We start from the raw sequence: 19,050 nt of genomic DNA on the forward strand, positions 1-19,050 counted from the left end.
GCGTAGCCGAGACACCGTGTATCTTAACGCGAGTCGGACATTTGAGTCTTTATAATATTTCGAATTCTCAATAACGGCTGAAGCAATCGAGTTTATACTAGACTTAATCGATAGATTGAGTTTGAATTATATAATAAAAGTGTCTTTATTTCTGCTCTACGTGATTTGTAAGCAGAGATATATAATTGCAAAGTCAAAATATGAAAAATTTCTTTTAAGAAACGTCCCCGTCATCATCATTATTATTATTATCATCATCGACCACGCAAACATAGTAGTATCGTGCTACACGTATTCACACGTATACAACACATGCGCACACATATATCACACGTACACAACACATGAATAGATGCATGTATTGGAAATGTCCATCTCGCACGTTTTACAACAGACGGCGATAGTTGCCCTCCGCTATATTGACAGCGTGCGGGGTTAGATATTTTCAATTTTCAATTTCAATTTTTACATTCAATTTTAATGTTATTATTTGCAAATTTATTGTCATAATAATTTATGTGCAAGTTTACAGTCTGTGATACAAAATCAGATATTTTGCTATTATTTCAATAATATTTCAATTATATAAATGCCTATGTATGAGTATGCATATATTTTTAATAATTTTCTTAATTAGCTTCTATATTTTTTTCAGTTGTACATCAAGCAGGTAGCATTATCAGCTCACTTGTGAGCATGGGTTGGGCAATGGCTAGTTATCATCGCAGCATTCGATTAGCTTAACAAGATAAATCTAATATCAGTGCTATAGGAACTATTTTACAATTTTTCTGGCATTTTCTTATTGCAGGTACATATATATCCAATAATTAATATACAAAATTAAATATTATTCATCACACACTTTGTATCAAAATAATATATTTTTTAAAATTTATTTAATCATTTTTATCATTGTGATTGTAGTGGCAAGGATCTTATTGCTCAGTGTCATTGCAAGCATCTGGCCTGTATATACCATAATATATTGCGTAATACATTGGCTAAGTATGACAATATAGATTTTGATAGATTCCCATGGAATATTGGAATTTTGTCGGACTTACAGTCATCCACCACATATGCAGCCTACAATTAAAGAACGCATTTATTCCATATGATTTGCTTCCGTTATTGGAATATTTAAAATAAAAATTTTATTAATAAATTTCGATGAAATAATTTATAAGAGGTTGAAGAAACTATGAAACAAATTCAGTCTCATAAAAGGGTAGTTGGAACAATAGTGGTGAATGCACAAGGTATTACATGAGATCATTGACATGATTTACTTGTAGTTGTAAACAAAAATTTATAAAATTATATCTGTTTTAGGTATTCCTATAAAGTCAACATTAGATAATACGACAACAGTTCAATACGCTGGTTTGATAAGTCAATTGTCAGATAAAGCTCGTTCTGTCGTACGTGACTTGAATCCAACAAATGATTTAACTTTCTTGCGCATACGTAGCAAAAAACATAAAATTATGATGGCACCAGATAAAGAATTCATATTAATAGTAGTACAAAATCCAGTTGATTGATATTTAAAAGAAACAAAAATATATTTCAAAGTTAAGATTTATTTCTTTGGTTGTTAATTTAATCTGTATGCTACATTGTGGATGTTAATATCTATTCAATTAAATAAAGAAAAATAAAAGAATAAAGCTTAAAAATTATACAAAATGCAGTATTTAATTACTAATTTAACAAATTATGAACTTTTAGAGTTTTTAAATAGTGCTTTCTTCTTTGGTAACAATATTATATTTTTAAGTTTGATAATTATGAAAATATGTATATATAGTAATTCATGGCATGTTTATTTTTGTATTTAATACAATTATAAATGTACATTTCTCATCAATAAAATATCACAGTATCTTTTTTATAATTTAATTTTAATATTGAGATTGTTTTTATTCAGTGGAAAAAAAAATGTGTAGTTGGTCCCTATTAATTATACATACATATAAGAGTGTCGCACAAATAATTCTATGCAGTCTTTTTAAGATAATATAAAAATACTTATAAATATAATCAATTAAAATACATATAATCAAAATTGTATGTATTAAAATTCAATAGCATATAAAAAAGATTTTTTGAAATTATATATATATAATAAAAATCCAACATTTTATATATATATATATATAAATATAAATATATATTTATTTATTTATATTTACCTATCTTTTTTTTATATATATGGTAGAAATACAATGTGAGTTATTTTATTTTGCAAAATTTTTGAAAGTTAAACTATACAATGAAATTATTTCATATAATACCGAGATTCTTTTCATAATAAAGATTAAGAGAGAGTTAGATTTTATCATAAGATTTATAAAAGTCATAAGATAAGGTTAATTGCATATTGTATAATTTATCTCTCATTTTTTAAAGTAAATAAATATCAAAGTTACATTGCTTGAACTGGTGCGTTTGAAGTATGTTGTCTTTTTGAGGGATGCAAGACAATATAGTACAAAAGCATTGCTGTAATTCCCAAGAAAAAGGAAATGATACAAATAATAAAGATTATATTAAAGTACTAAGCCTCTTTAACTGCAGGAGGACAAGCATATTGCCATAATAAATTTGCTGCAATATTTTCAAAAAAGCAGATAACATAGAAAGATAGATGTTTTCAAAATGTTTTGCTATCTACAGCATTGAGATATATAAAAATGTGCACTATGCCAATAACGGAAGCAAATAATATGGAATAAATACGTTCTTTAATTGTAGGCTGCATATGTGGTGGATGACTGCAAGTCCGACAAAATTCCAATATTCCATGGGAATCTATCAAAATCCATATTGTCATACTTAGCCAATGTATTACACAATATATTATGGTATATACAGGCCAGATGCTTGCAATGACACTGAGCAATAAAATCCTTGCCACTACAATCACAATGATAAAAATGATTAAATAAATTTAAAATAAATTTTTAAAAATATATTATTTTGATACAAATTGTGTGATGAATAATATTTAATTTTGTATATTAATTATTGGATATATATGTACCTAAAATAAGAAAATGCCAGAAAAATTGAATTTGCTTATTTATTTAAAGATGCTTATCATATACAAAAATGAATGATATAATCTCTAAAAACTCACCTTTAAAAAAAGGTAAAAAAAGGCGACCAGTTAAGGGCACACCATTAACAAAAATTATCCATTGCAAACCCATGTACAATAGAATTGTATGAAAAATTATCGATTATAAACCAATGTACAATCGTAACAAAAGTAATGAAATAAAAAAAAAATTGCGCCAAGTGAAAGTAGAAACTTGTACCAGTGGAAAATTAAAGTTACAGACATATATAGAGTCGTATAATGAATCAATAAAAATTTAAATTTGCAAATGTAGAATTGTACCATAAAAAAACTTATCTTTTAAAAAAAAAGATAAACAAGATGCCAAGTCCATGCGCCATGTGAAAAAGTGTTAAACAAAAAAGTATTTTTAAGTAAAAAAATTTATCAATTGACAAAAATTTATGTTCTAAAATTAATATCTCTACAAAAAGTAATGTCCAATTATTGCGCGAATAAATAAACATTTTTATAAAAAATTAAAATTTAAAAACTTATGCAAATTTAAAATTAATATAAAATAAAAAGAAATAAAAAAATTTTAGTTAAAAAAACTGGGCGCGCTGCTAAATAATATTCTAATGATATTAAAATTAAATTGTTACTTTTAAACTCATTGCAGCGCGCCCAGTTTTTTTAACTAAAATTTTTTTATTTCTTTTTATTTTATATTAATTTTAAATTTGCATAAGTTTTTAAATTTTAATTTTTTATAAAAATGTTTATTTATTCGCGCAATAATTGGACATTACTTTTTGTAGAGATATTAATTTTAGAACATAAATTTTTGTCAATTGATAAATTTTTTTACTTAAAAATACTTTTTTGTTTAACACTTTTTCACATGGCGCATGGACTTGGCATCTTGTTTATCTTTTTTTTTAAAAGATAAGTTTTTTTATGGTACAATTCTACATTTGCAAATTTAAATTTTTATTGATTCATTATACGACTCTATATATGTCTGTAACTTTAATTTTCCACTGGTACAAGTTTCTACTTTCACTTGGCGCAATTTTTTTTTTATTTCATTACTTTTGTTACGATTGTACATTGGTTTATAATCGATAATTTTTCATACAATTCTATTGTACATGGGTTTGCAATGGATAATTTTTGTTAATGGTGTGCCCTTAACCGGTCGCCTTTTTTTACCTTTTTTTAAAGGTGAGTTTTTAGAGATTTATACATATACAGAAAATCAATTCCAAAAATTTAGTATAGAATATAAAATAAAAATATTGTCTTAGTGTATATCTTTAAATCAAATATTAATTTCAATAACATGATTAAGTAGAAATGGAACAAATTATAAATTAAAAAAGGTACCTTAAATAAGATCATTCTAGTATTCAATTATTTTTTATTAGCACATCTCTTGTCTTATGCTTGTGTAATAATTTTCATATTCTATCCTGTTTACTTATATTTTCTCACTTTTATGTATAATACCACTGTGTAACAACGCCGTTTTTTGTACAATTGGAAGTATTTGTTTGCGTGTTACTTTTACATTTCCTTGTCTGTACAAACAAAGATTATATTTCTCTTCTTGAATTTCTTTGATCAATTCTAGATTTAAGTATGGTTGAGTAGAAGAAATCAATGCTTGAATTATCTATAAAAATAAATAGAATCAAGTCAGATATAAAAGGATGTGAAGTTTGATATAGCACCGCATTAAATAACACTCACTTCATTTGCTAATTGATTGGACAATGTAGAAAAGACTGCAATATCTCTAGATACATGTTCACTGCTCACATTTTGACCTATGAGAATAATGACATCGCAATTTCTATCATTACTAAACTTTTCAATTGTCTCTTTCGCGTTTTCTCGCATGAGGAAATTCTAAAATTAATTTTAATAACATACATTTATAAAAATATAAATTAAAAGTATAATTTTTTAAATTATTAATAAAAATTTTAAATAGCACACCTCTACTAAAAGAGAGAATCCTACAAGAGGTATACCGTTGATTACTTTTAGATCCTTAATCATGAGTTCTTCAAGACTTAATTCACTAATATTTGTTTTTGCATTCATAATTTCATTAAATATTTCAGTTCTATTGAATAGAAGGCCACCAAGTTTCTCAAGGATATTTAATACATCGACATCGGTAGCAGTTGCCCGACCAGCTTCCGCCGACATATTGTAAGTATCGATTAATATTGGACCTGAGAAATATATATTGTATTATAATTGTTAACAGAACGATTTTACGAAAAATAATGTCTACCTCGTAAAAGACTTGCAAGTTGTGTATTTAAAATGTCAGCATTCTTTTGCAGAAGATTACGTGCGACAAGAGTGGCGCAGCTTCCAACAGTTTCTATGTTCAACGACACGTTGGGCCATGACCAGGCTGGATCCAACGGTCGATGATCAATAATAGCTATAACTGAAGATTTCAATGCAACATCTTCATTCGCGAGAGTATGATGGTCAACTAAAATCAGCTCCAGCTTCTTGTCAGCATCATTCTGTACATTTTGCAAATTGAGCTGATCTCTGTCAAGAGATCACATTCAAGTAGCGCAACAAAATTACAATATTTTTCAGAATCCAAAGACTCACCTGAATGTTATCAAATTCAATGGGATGTTATGAGTTCTCAGACTATAAACTACTTCAGTCTTAATGCGAAATTCCTTTTCCGGGATATTCATGACTGGTATTACAGCATGATCCCTCTGTCCATGTTTTGTGACATTGGTGTACTCTAACAATCCTTGGATCAGAGCACACACAGCAGAATCCAAATCACATGTCTGATTTCCCATGACAACTCGAATTGTGCTGTATAATGATAACTGCGACTAAAACATAAAGTAAAAAATAATTATTCCATATTCAGATAAAAAAAATAAAGTAAACCCTCCCCTAAAATATTGAATATTAAATTAATTCAGATTCTTTCTCAATAAAATCTATTGGACTTTGATTCAATTCTGCTAAAATTCTAATAAAAAATAATAAAAATGAAGAATATAAAACTAGTTTTATTTATGATATACTAAATGTATATTATAAATAAAACTGATAATTAATTAAATTTAGAATTGAATATCTTTCTCTTATTAACATAACAACTAAAATAATTAAAATAAATCTAACTTCATAAAATAATATTTGAGAAACTGATCGCATTGACTCTATTATTGAATAAATTAAATTTGATCACCTTATAAAAATTACCCTCAATAGTTATCCACATACCTTCCAATAGTTATAAAAAATAATTAATAAAATAGAATAATTTAAAAAATAAATATTAGTAAATTAAACGACAATACAGAGGATTAAAATGATATGAAAATGAATAACAATAAATATCAAATTTGTACCAAAGCAGTTTTTGATGCCTTAAGAAAAGATTCCATAGCTTCTTGCGATTCCATTATATTAATATCCCTTCTCTTCTTTTGTAAATATCAATTGTAAATATATACAAAGCTATACCTTTTATTACTTTAGTTTGAAAAGTTTAAAAGTTTTCCTTCTTTATGTTCATTCTTTAACATGGTATCGTATTTTCAGATTTCAGGTTATTTGTTTGGAAGAGAATTGCACATTGCACTTTCTACACTGCAGTTTCTCTATCTTTGTTCTGTCTGATCTTGAATACAGATTCATAGACAATTTCACTTTGAATGCAGGAGATTTGTGAAAGAAATTTTAAATTTAAAGCAGAGAGATGTAATAACTTTGCTGTCATGTTGTTCCCTGCATTTAAAATCAAATAAGACCTATGCGTAATTTTGACAGAGAAAAAAAATACCACGAGTGTAGAAAGTGCATAACACTGTGACGTGATGACACATGTGTGCGACTAAAATAGGATAGAAATTTATGTTGAACTGGTCAAAATTGATTATCAGAGAGAATATTATAATTACGAGATACAAATATCATAGAAAATGCACCTGACTAAAAACGTCATTCAAACAACACAATCTTTTAAAACCCATCTTTTAAGCTTTCTTAAGACTGCATCAAAGGTACATGTATATCTTGTTCTACAGGCTAAATTTATTATTTCATTATTTTGATTATTCTCATAATTAATGAAATATCTTATTTATTTTAAAATTGTAATTGTTGTGAAATGTGTAACTTACACATAAAATATTTACTATATCATTTTTTAATATATTGGCACTATAAAATTACTTAAATATATATTTAAAAATTACTATTTTTGTTGCATTATTATCATTGTTTATCAATTATTGCTATTAATTATATATAATAATAGAGCTCATATTAGTTTAAAAGATACTTGTATCATTACAAAGTAATAGTAAGATTATTTAATTGCAAGAAAATATGTTCCAGGCTGGAGATATAAAAATATCCAGATTTGTTCATACTTATAATAATAATTCTTTTGGCAAATATGCTATAGTCCGACCATGGTTAGTTTCTGAAAAGGTAGTTGTACCTTCATATATACCTCAGCCATCCTATAGCGAATCATCAATACCTGAAAAAGATGAACTGATAACACCTGAAATCAAGGATGAATCTCAAATAGAATGTATGAGGGAAAGTTGTAAACTTGCTAGTCATATCCTGCATCAAGTTGATAAGTTAATTAAGGTGAATTATTACTTACACACACACATATATTACATAAGCCATAATCTAGATGTAGATTCATATTACCATAAATATTAACTTTAAATTAGTCCAAAAATATAGCGGTTATATACAGATATTTTTCAATATCTTAATTTTCTGAAACTTTCTCCAAAATTATTAGTAACTTTCATATGTACATTTGTATGTTATAATAAATATAAATATAAGATGAAATCGATATATGTTAGCCAGGTATTACGACCGATTTTCTTGACAAACAAGTACACGATATGATAATTGGCAATGGAGCTTATCCCAGTCCACTCAATTATCATGGTTTTCCTAAATCTATATGTACAAGTGTCAACAACGTCGCTTGTCATGGTATTCCAGACAGTAGGCCTTTACAAGAAGGTGATATACTCAATGTCGATGTAACAGTGAGTAGTCTTAGCAATTACGCTAAAATGTTTTATAAAATATTTCTCTATTAATCTAATCTAAAAATACTAAAAGTAATTTTAAAAAATTTAATTAAATTCTTGTTTAAGTAGGTATATCTTAATGGCTATCATGGTGACTGCTCGGCTATGTTTCAAGTAGGTGAAGTCGATTTAAAAGGCAAAGAATTGATAACAATCACAGAATTGTGTTTAAAATCAGCCATTGAAATATGCAAGCCTAATCAACATTTTTACAATATTGGTAATATCATATACACATATAAAAATATTTTTAAATTTGTTCGCTAATGTTTATATGTGTAATCACATTCATTTTTAATGCTCTGTAAAATTTTTCCATTTCTAGGTAAAGTAATAGAAGATATAGCAAATAAACATAATTTGAATGTAATACCTGCGTTTGTGGGCCATGGTATTGGGACTTATTTTCATGGTGCCCCTGACATTTTCCATTTTGGTATATATCAAATTTTTGAGTTATTGCTAACATTAATATCTGTTAATTGATCAAAATTACCTTATTCTTTTTTGCAATTTTCCTTTTTTGGTTACATCAATTTTAATTTAAGTCTATTCTATATATTATATACACATGTCAAATTAATTTATATATATATATATATATATATATATATATATATATATATATATATATATATATTGAAGATATAACATATATTTTGTTTTATAGCAAATGATTATTCTGGAAGAATGAAATCAGGGATAACATTTACTATTGAACCAGTTTTGAGTCAAGGAATGACACAGATTGAAATTTTGGAAGATGGATGGACAGCTTGCACTGTTGATAATTCTAGAACAGCTCAAATTGAACATACAATTTTGATAACAGACGATGGATGTGAAGTACTAACACTCTAGACCATAATGATTGTCTGTTTATATGTGTATATAAATAATACTTATTAAATATATTATTTCTACACATTTTTTAGTGTAAAACAATTGATTTATATTCAAAATAGCTTATTAATATTATCCTGCTATACTTTTTTCAATATACAAATAAAAACAAAATAAAGCAAAAATGATTTATTGTTGTTATAATGATTATTAAGTTAAATTGTCAGTATTGTTTATTCTTATTCATATATATTATATATATAACGCGAATTAATTAATTCGCATATTAACGAAAAAATAAAAGAGGAGTCTTTTACCTTATAAGCTTTATTATAATTTATAAAGAAAGAAAAGAAATTACTTTTACAAGATTGCAGGTCCCCAATAGCTATCTAAAGTTAGTGGCCCTTGTATTTCAATACCTTTTTCCTTTGTAACAATACCAAGATGATACTAAAAATAGAATCGGTCCATTAATAATACAATCAAAATTGTTGATTATGTGTATACAAATTTCAATACTTTACCTTTGGGAAAGATCTTGCATCTCTGTAAAAGAGAACTTGCATTACTTTGTATAAAAGCTCAATAGCTTCCTCTTTGCTCATTTCATTATTTTCCTCATAAGCTTTTCTTAATATAGGCGTTGCCATGTAAGCACCATATCCAGTCGCAATCACTGGATCGATGTATGCTGTTCCAAGCTTGTCCACAGTTCCCAAAAATCTGAGAGAACAAAACCGCAATTTATAATAAAGCTAACAATTCAAATATATTCGAAAAATTAAGAAAATATGATACTCACGGTTTTCCATCTTCTAAGCCAGCAATCACAAAATTATTCCAAAATGGATCAAAATTTGATCGTCTATTATACATGACACGTGTTAACCAACAATGCAGCGCTTTCGGCTTCAAGCTAAATCCATCATCCAAACATTTTTCCTCCAAGCTGAAACAAAAACATTAATATAAAGTAGTGCTGCGCATTGTATTTTAAGAATCATAAAAACTCCAATTTATTTTTGTCATTTATGTTCTTTAATTTAATCTTAGTGTGTGAAAAATAATGTGCGTATTATCAAAGATCTTATTGATTCAAAACTCACATTTTTCTCTCCACATAGCTCTTGATACACTGAAAGTCTGCATAATCTCCAGATGCACCAAGAATGGTGTTATCGTTAACTTTCATAATACGCTCGAGATTTCTATAACGAGCGAGTGAACCATAAGATCCTAGGACGTCAGCAGCTATGATGACTCCGTCTTTAAATTGTATGCCAACAACAGAGGTGCCAGTCGTTATAGGAGATCTGCAAAAAATTGAAATAAAATTAGAGAATGTCCCGAGACTAAATTAAACCGAAGAAATCCTGTTAAATTATTATATTGTGTTTTATAAAAATATATCTGCAATCTCAAGTATTTCGTTTCATTGATTTGTTTCTTGCGCGAGACGAGATGACATGCGAATTTCGCGAACGCCATGACAGGTTATGGTATACAAATGTACTTAAACAAATAAAATATTTCTGATTTACAGTCGAATAACACGTACTGTGATTTCTGAAATCCACCGGTGCCATATTGGTTGCCTGGAAAATGATAAAATGCACCAGGAGATGGTCCATTGTGCCACAAAGGTAGAGCAGCATCCTTACTGGAAAACGCCATTTTTGTTATCGGACTGGCTTCCTACATGACGTCACGATTTCGATACTTCGATATTTCGATACTTCGATAATTGCACTTCGATAAATATCGAATCGCGCCGCAATAATGGATTGCAAATTGTGTATTCAAGTCTGTATTTTTCGCGCATTTATTTGTGAAAAGTTATAAATCCCGTTAAAAGTTATCCAAAATATATGTTCAATAAAGTGCCGGAAGTTAATCGTTTCCTAAAACACCATTTGCAATCGTTTATTATACGCGCTAATATATATATATATGTATGCTCGGTATCGATATAACCTTTTATAAGTATTCGGTAATTGAGAAACATTTTCGCGTATACTTTAAATTGTGTTTTTTCTTCGAAGTGCATTGAAAGGGATCATCGATAGGTATGTTACATTGATATTTTTCTATGATTAATTGATTAATTGTATTGATTACACATATACTTGTGCAGTTGCGATAGATATAAACCAGAGATCGCTATATATTTGCTGCTTTGCAGCGATTTACGTATCAAAGAATTCTGTTCATATTATATTGTGTATAATTATAACATGGAAAGTTTTATTTAATATTATAATTGCTCTTATTTTCTCTCAAAGCTTTTAGATTATTATTTATAGAATTATTAAAAAGAGACTGATCCCGGTAAAAAATTGTTTATATATAACAATATAAAATTATATAGAAATATATAAAATTATACGCATATAATCGCAAAATTATATATCCATACATAATTAAATAAAAGTGCTTTTTTATATATAATTATATAAATTTATATATATAATATAATATTTTATATATATATATATATATATATATATAAGTATTTCTTCATATATATGAATATATATGTTTCATATATATAATTTGACATGATTATATATATGAAATTTATAATTTATATATAATTTATATAATTATATAAAAATAGACATACTTCACATATAATTTTACGATTATATGCATATAATTATACAATTATTTATATATAGAATTATAAAAATTTTTTTACCGGGATAAATTATTAAAATTGTTAATATAATTGTTTATATACCTATATATATATTTTTGTAAAATAAGCATCATTTCTTTTGTTTCATGTATAACAAATTAATACACAGACACGCCCAAACACACGCAATATTATATCATATCGCAGACTAAATAAATGACGTAACAATAAGAAATATCGATAAAAGGAACGCGAGCGTCAGCACATTCATAATGCTTTTTGTAATTATTAAATATGTTATCAATTCATTCATAATTCATATTCATTGATAATTAAGATAGATTTACGTAAAGGAAAAAATAATCATCGTGATTGAAAGCGCAAATACGATGCTTGAGGATAATTGCATAGATGACGAGTTTAGCTCATTTTTCTCTTCGGATGGTATCGTGTTATTTGCCAAAACTGCATTAATGGATTTCATTAGAGGATAATCGTGTCCATCGAGCAAAGCCATGTCATCATTTAGCAATGAACATTTCCCTTGAAAGTCGTCCGTGTCAATGCTCCATACCATAACACCCGCCAGTTTTTGTTTTTTTACGTATTCCACCTAATAAAGTTGATTAACTTAAATTTTTAAGCACTCAAGATTTAACAGCTTGCACAAGAAAACAAATTACATAGTTTAATTATTATTAATTGTTATACATGTATAATATAACATACATGTATAACATATTAGCTTTTCTTACGAGACATACCGATGAATCTATTAAAAATTAATAATTTTCATAGATACTTTCATAATAAAATAACAAATATTAAAATTCTTTTGAATTTTATGCAACATATAATTTAAAAAAATATGAAATATTTCTGTTAATTGTTATTCATTTAAATTAATTTAAAAAATATCAAATATTTCTTGTAATAAAATTCTTCTTAGCAGTTATACACATAAAATGTATAGTATTCGAAATTTAGAAAAATTCATTAATTTGATTAGAGATTCGAGATTCGTAGACACGCTACTGGAATTTGATAAATTTAGATTTTAATAGGAATAAATTCAAGTTTAATGGAAAAATAATAGAGATACCTTGATCATAATTGCTTTGCGATCATCGTAAACCACAACATGGTCTTTTTTAATCGCGTAAGCTGTGCTGCTGTAATTATCCCATCCAGTTGTCCATTCTTGCGGATACAATATCAACGCTTCACAAATCTATACAAAATATGTATCATTTATTCATAAACAGTTTATTTTTATATATCTTATAATATATATCTTTTTCTCACATGTAAATAAAATTTTTTTATCACATATTTTGATATATATATATATTAGCTGATTACAGCTGAGAAGAGTTACAGAAAAACAGCTGTGACAGCTATCAAAGATATAAAAATGATACACGGAGAGAATTTTGTCTTTGAATTTACTTTGTAAATTAATATTTTTATTATGTGGTAAATATTTAATCAAAGAAACTCTTATATAAAAAATTCTTCCAATACCATATTGTCCCACGATTATCATGATTTTCAGGATAAATTTTAAGAAAAAATTCTCTCGGTGTAAAAACTGTAGACTGAATATGATATATATATGAGAAAGAATGTGATTGCATTCACCTCATTAAATCCCATAAAACCATTTTCGGATGTGTATGGTCCTTTGAATCCAGTATCTAGACTGGGCAGACCAATTGGATTTATTTTTGGTGTTTCTGGCACAGTTGTAAGAACAAAAGTTCTTCCGTACATCGCCAGTCCTAAGACCAATTTCTCGGCTGGCGCTCCTTGTTGTAACAAATACGTAATAGTATCTTCCTAAAAATACAATCGTTATACAATTATATAATTATATTAAGTTTTGATTGCATATATAATTATGCCGAAAGAATTTTCTCTTAAAATTTACCCTGAAGATCATGATAGGACAATATTGTATTGGAAGAATTTTATATTAGAGCTTCTTTGATTAATATTTACTACAATAAAAATAATATCTACCACAAGATATCTATATATATAAGCACCGTCCGTCTGTCTGTCTGTCTGTCTGTACCCGAACTACTTCCGCATTTGTGGACCGATTGTCTCGAAATTGGTACCAAAATGTTGCAAATTTTTCGGGGGTGGCTGCTGTGGGGTTTTTTTTTAATTTTTTAATTTTTATTTTTTTTCCTCACAGGAGGGTATGTTTTGTTGCGAAAAAAATTTTTTTTGCAATATTTCTGAACACATGGTATCAAAATGTTGCAAAATTTTTGGAGATAGCGACGATGCGGTTTTTTCAAGTGTTACACTTCCACCCACTCACCCACCCACGCATTTACCCACATGCATGCGCATTTATGGACCAATTTTTACGAAATTAGTACCAAAATGTTGCAAATTTTTCTGAGGAAACTGCTGTGTGGGTTTTTTAAGTTTACGCCTCCACCCACGCACCCACCCGCGCAATTGCATATTTATGAACCGATTTTTTTTAAATCGGTACCAAATTGTCGCAAATTTTTTGGAGATGGAGACGATGCGGTTTTTTCAAGTGTTACACCTCCACCCACGCACCCACCCACGCGCATGCGCATTTATGGACCAATTTTCACGAAATTGGTACAAAAATGTTGCAAATTTTTCTGAAGAAACTGCTGTGTGGGTTTTTTAAGTTTACGCCTCCACCCACGCACCCACCCGCGCAATCGCATACTTATGAACCGATTTTTTTTAAATCGGTACCAAATTGTTGCAAATTTTTTGGAGATGGAGACAATGCGGTTTTTTCAAGTGTTACACCTCCACCCACGCACCCATCCACGCGCATGCGCATTTATGGACCAATTTTCACGAAATTGGTACAAAAATGTTGCAAATTTTTCTGAGAAAGCTGCTGTGTGGTTCTTTTAAGTTTTATCCCACCCATGCATCCACCCACTCATTCAAACATTTATTCACAGACTTTTTCGAAATTTGTACTCAAATTTTGTCCGGGATGGCTACTATATGATTTTAACAAATTTTTATCACTTTATTTATCCACCCACGCACCCACCCACGTATCCACGCACCCATGTGCATACGCATTTATTGACTTGGTCACACCAAGAACTAATTTTTAAAAAATTTGCCTTTATTGACTGTATTGTAAGTGATGATCCACAGGAGCAATTAAATTTTCCAACTGAGTTTCTAAACTCACTGACACCTTCTGGAATGCCAGTTCATCGGCTTAAAATAAAAGTTGGTGCTACAGTAATCTTATTAAGAAATTTAAATACTAAAAAAGGACTTTGTAATGGAATAAGATTTATTATAACTAATTTGAAAAATAATATAATTTATGTAGAAGTTATAACAGGTCCTGCTCGAGGACAAATTGTTATGATTCCGAGGATAGATTTAATTACAAATGATTTGGAACTGCCATTTAAGTTTAAACGAAGACAGTTTCCTATTCAAGTGTCATTTGCTATGACAATAAATAAATCACAAGGACAAAGTTTAGAAAAAATTGGAATTTATTTGCCACATCCTGTATTTGCTCATGGTCAACTTTATGTGGCATTTTCTAGAGCAACAAAAAGAGAAAGTGTAAAAATTAAAATTGATGAATGTAGCAATCAAGGACATTTAATTGAAGAAAGTGAAAAATGTTTTACAAAAAAATGTAATATACAGGGAAATTTTGTAAATTGAAGAATTATGACATTGTATGAGAGCTAATAATAGCGGGTTAGCGGTGGGTACATTAGAAATAAACAAAAAAATAAAAATAAAAATATATAATAAATATTTAAATATATGCAAAACGCGGTGTAAAATAAAGTATCTGGGAGAAAGAAATAGATAACATAGTAGTCATCCAAAAAAAATTTAAACATTTATTTTGATATAAATTTCGTGAAAGTCGGACAACAAATGTGGAAGTAGTTCGCGGTAATACAAAAAAAGAATTAATTTTTTGTGTTAAAACGGATTTATAATATAGGCTATGAGGAATGAGAAAGGCTTTGAGGACCGCGCGAAGCGCGGTCCGAAAAGCTAGTAAAATATAAAATATGTTCGATTAATTTTATTACGTACATGGTGAAATGTACATATTAATATTATTTTTTCTTGAGGTAAATATTAATCAGCGAAACTCTTATAAAATTCTTCGAATATTATATATTGTGCCACTATTATTAAGATTTGCAGGGTAAATTCTAAAAGAAAATTATTTTCGTGTATATATCGTTTCTTATACGAAAATCGTATTTCTTACCACACTTAATTGATCCTTGCTTCGCAACGGTGTATTTGGAAGAACCTGCTTATTCCACGCTCCGTGATAATCGTATGCCATGACATGAATGTAATCGAGGTATTTGGAAATTTCAGAGATGTTGTACCCCTTATCAATAATGTCTTTGTTCGCACTTATCGCTGCCGTCAGCAAGAAGCGATGCTCTCTAAAGGTATTTCGCAGTTCCTATCGCACGACAAATAAAGCATTCATGTTCTCACATGATATGAAGAAATAATAATAAATAATTATAATGCTTTCCTACCTTTACAAGGTTGACAAAATTTTGTTTATCATGCAATGCACCCCCGCGATTTCCAGGAAATTCCCAATCGAGATCAAGTCCATCGAATTCGTATGTTCTGTTGTAAGAAAATTGTATTTACAAAATACAAACCGTAAAATAAAAACAAGTAATATAATAAAAAAATAGAAAGCTTAATATAAAGTAAAGCAAAGTAAAGTTTCACAATTATTGATATATAACATTAGCTGCGTATTTCAAAGTGACAGTATCCGTCATTGCGTACAAAAAATTTCTAAGTAAAATATTCTTGAAGTATTAACCTTTGTTATGAAATACTCTATAAAAAGAACAATTAATGTGAATTGCAATAAACGCACCTGAGAAACTCAACGGTGCTTGCGATAAAAGTTTTTCTATGATCCGATGATGAAGCCATCGTTGAATAGTTTATGCTACCTTCGTTCCATCCGCCGATACCGAGTGACACTTTTAAACCTTGCTTACGAAGCGCCGTCATCTTTCTATAGTTGCCAATTCCTATATTTATTCAGATATTTTCAAATTATGTTTATAAAATTTATGTTTATGAAAAAGTGTAATAATATACGACTCGAATAATTAGAGCATCAAAATCATTAATAAGAATCCGAAAAATTAAAAGTATAAAATGTTGAAATTAATAATTAATTAGTAACTTTTTTGAATAATTAAACATTTAGATCATTTTTTCTATCTTTATGTGATTAATTTTTTTCCTTTTTTTTAATATTTGTAAAATTTTTTAAAATTACAAGCAGTTTTTTTTTCTTCAATTAATTAATTTTTTAAAATAATTTTGAATTACTGTAACTTGAACTATAAATGCATCTCATAGAGAAGTTGCAATTACCATTTTTCTCCATATCTGCCCAAGGATCAAGGCTTTTAATTGTCCAATTTGAGGCATTTATACCAGCAAATGCATAAATTAAATGAGTGCAGTGTCCTGAATGAAGATTTTCTAAGGAAAATGCACCATTTCCTGGTCTATAGGCTGCCCAAGACGCGACGTAACAAACAACAACTTTGTCATGTTGCGGTTTTATAAGTCCTATAATTAGAAAATTATTATAATTAATACAATTAAATTAATAGCATTCTAGAGAAACGATAAAATTCTTATCACTCCAAAATTCTTAACTCTCGAGAAATTTAAACTATACATTCATTATTAATACACTTTATTAATTATCTTGGAAGAAATGACGTTAATCACATTTTAAATTAAATAGATTTATGTATTTATTTATTATTCTTAAATTACATATATTTTATGCTTGTAGAGTTCTAATTTAAACCTTAATTATACAAAGAGATTTAAAATGATTGTTAAAAAATCGCGAAAAATATTTTATCGCGTATTTTAAATTAAAAAAGGATAATTCAGAATTGATCAATTCATAAATGAAAGATATATTGGAAGCTAATTCCTAGACACTCGGTATATATACATTCGCGAGCCTTATGAAAATGTCGCGTTCCCATTGTGCGGAGTACCGGCATTTACTTTCGCTTTTATTAATGCAGATAAATGCGAGAATTTCAATGATCGAATATATATAACATAATAATATTCTGCATTATTATATATAAATATAACGTATATATATTAATCTTATGTAGATTTTATACATGTAAACTCACCGTGAACATTATAAGTTCCAAAAAATAAAAGTAGAAATGCCACGTAAGTAAAGATCATCGTGATACACTGAATTCCTTCAATGTGATTTGTTTAATGTGCTTGATAATCACTAATGATATTAGAAAATATTTTCGTATTTCAAATTTAAACGCTAAAATATTTAATATAAAATCATGAATTATCACATGATACAAATATTATATTTTTATACCAAATTTAGTATCTTACACAGATTTATTTGTTCATTTACTGAGCACTTGACGTGATATTTAGCTTTTATCGTAATCAACAGACAAGGCTATGATTGATGCATTTCTTATTTTATATCACTTGCAATAATAATAATGAGATCAATGTTATTTTGTGTTGCTGTTGTCACCAACAAAGTTTTTTAATAATCCATATATACCGAGATTACACTAGCAATATAAACTATATGCTATCACATCGGTACATATTCGTTCGACTGTAGGTTTTAGACTGTTAGAAGTCAGATACGAGCGCGTCGACCAAGCCAGATTACTTTCACTCGTAACTGTTCATTCTCAAGAGAAAGACGAAGATAAACACGACCGCGAGAAGGATACATGTAGAACCTGTTATATATTGCCGGAAATTTGTTGTGACCCACAGATTCTCTATTTTTTTTGCCTTTCTGGAATAATTTAACATCGTCATCCGCGTATTATATGTTTTGTGTAAGCTACAGAATACTTTAAAATGATCTAAAAATAAAATATAATAATCTAAAAAGAAAAAAATACAGAAAAGAAGACGGAAATAAAGTGAGAAAAAAAAACAAGTAAAGATAAAATTAACAAGAAATAGACAAATTATGGAATATATAGGAAAGCAAGGAGACGTTTAGAAAAAAAATAAGAAAAAAGAGGAAAGAGAACTTAAAGGACCAGAAGAAAAAATAGTGAGACCATATATATATAATAAAGAGAGTAATTTAAAATTATCAGCATATATAATAATAGCATTCATAGCTGTACATACATGGAATATTAAATTGAATTATTTATATATTTGCGTTATATTTGTATAGCATTGAGCGACTGTCATCGCGAGAGTTAACAGTTTGACAATTATTCAAAATAAAATTAAGTAAAATTAAATAAGTATAATAA

General features: G+C 28.0%; 5 protein-coding genes and 1 long non-coding RNA gene across 8 annotated transcripts; 3 read left to right on the plus strand and 3 right to left on the minus strand.

Moving 5' to 3' along the window:
• Positions 1–355: 355 nt before the first annotated feature.
• Positions 356–1,692, plus strand: LOC146720593 (dynein light chain roadblock-type 2-like). Its single transcript, XM_085488235.1, has 4 exons — positions 356–434; positions 656–811; positions 928–1,262; positions 1,336–1,692. The coding sequence occupies exons 3-4, from the start codon at positions 1,205–1,207 to the stop codon at positions 1,545–1,547; spliced, it is 270 nt and encodes an 89-aa protein (XP_085344361.1). The 5' UTR covers positions 356–434; positions 656–811; positions 928–1,204; the 3' UTR covers positions 1,548–1,692.
• LOC114933888 (uncharacterized) lies at positions 468–5,700 on the plus strand. 2 transcript variants are annotated; one of them, XR_014926013.1, is made up of 4 exons: positions 468–597; positions 5,067–5,100; positions 5,200–5,290; positions 5,428–5,700. It is a non-coding gene; the product is annotated as an uncharacterized LOC114933888 (long non-coding RNA). The 2 variants fall into 2 exon arrangements; XR_014926012.1 differs by lacking the exon at positions 468–597 and adding an exon at positions 3,905–4,452.
• On the minus strand, positions 4,471–7,165 carry LOC146720594 (exopolyphosphatase PRUNE1-like). Its single transcript, XM_085488232.1, has 6 exons — positions 6,484–7,165; positions 5,714–5,955; positions 5,376–5,647; positions 5,072–5,313; positions 4,823–4,981; positions 4,471–4,745 (listed from the first exon to the last, which is right to left on the minus strand). Exons 1-6 carry the CDS (start codon positions 6,535–6,537, stop codon positions 4,551–4,553), a joined length of 1,164 nt encoding a protein of 387 aa, XP_085344358.1. The 5' UTR covers positions 6,538–7,165; the 3' UTR covers positions 4,471–4,550.
• LOC114933883 (methionine aminopeptidase 1D, mitochondrial) lies at positions 6,641–9,135 on the plus strand. Its single transcript, XM_029306455.2, has 6 exons — positions 6,641–7,137; positions 7,475–7,738; positions 7,969–8,160; positions 8,275–8,425; positions 8,531–8,641; positions 8,876–9,135. Exons 1-6 carry the CDS (start codon positions 7,057–7,059, stop codon positions 9,064–9,066), a joined length of 990 nt encoding a protein of 329 aa, XP_029162288.1. The 5' UTR covers positions 6,641–7,056; the 3' UTR covers positions 9,067–9,135.
• Positions 9,136–9,359: 224 nt separating this feature from the next.
• On the minus strand, positions 9,360–10,747 carry Prosbeta7 (proteasome subunit beta type-4). The gene is made up of 5 exons (XM_029306459.2): positions 10,610–10,747; positions 10,158–10,364; positions 9,854–10,000; positions 9,576–9,774; positions 9,360–9,501 (listed from the first exon to the last, which is right to left on the minus strand). Exons 1-5 carry the CDS (start codon positions 10,723–10,725, stop codon positions 9,412–9,414), a joined length of 759 nt encoding a protein of 252 aa, XP_029162292.1. The 5' UTR covers positions 10,726–10,747; the 3' UTR covers positions 9,360–9,411.
• A 1,029-nt stretch (positions 10,748–11,776) lies between these two features.
• Positions 11,777–18,439, minus strand: LOC114933882 (putative chitinase 2). 2 transcript variants are annotated; one of them, XM_029306453.2, is made up of 9 exons: positions 18,146–18,437; positions 17,917–18,068; positions 17,123–17,323; positions 16,611–16,770; positions 16,252–16,348; positions 15,966–16,172; positions 13,331–13,528; positions 12,792–12,920; positions 11,777–12,302 (listed from the first exon to the last, which is right to left on the minus strand). In XM_029306453.2, exons 2-9 carry the CDS (start codon positions 17,972–17,974, stop codon positions 12,033–12,035), a joined length of 1,320 nt encoding a protein of 439 aa, XP_029162286.1. In that variant the 5' UTR covers positions 17,975–18,068; positions 18,146–18,437; the 3' UTR covers positions 11,777–12,032. The 2 variants fall into 2 exon arrangements, with proteins under 2 accessions (XP_029162286.1, XP_029162287.1); XM_029306454.2 differs by lacking the exon at positions 13,331–13,528 and having other exon boundaries at positions 18,146–18,439.
• Between the last annotated feature and the right edge of the window lie 611 nt (positions 18,440–19,050).

The sequence above is a fragment of the Nylanderia fulva genome, unplaced genomic scaffold, assembly GCF_048542155.1.
Source record: "Nylanderia fulva isolate GAGA-0341 unplaced genomic scaffold, ASM4854215v1 Scaffold66, whole genome shotgun sequence".
Classification (NCBI taxonomy): Eukaryota; Metazoa; Arthropoda; class Insecta; order Hymenoptera; family Formicidae; genus Nylanderia; species Nylanderia fulva.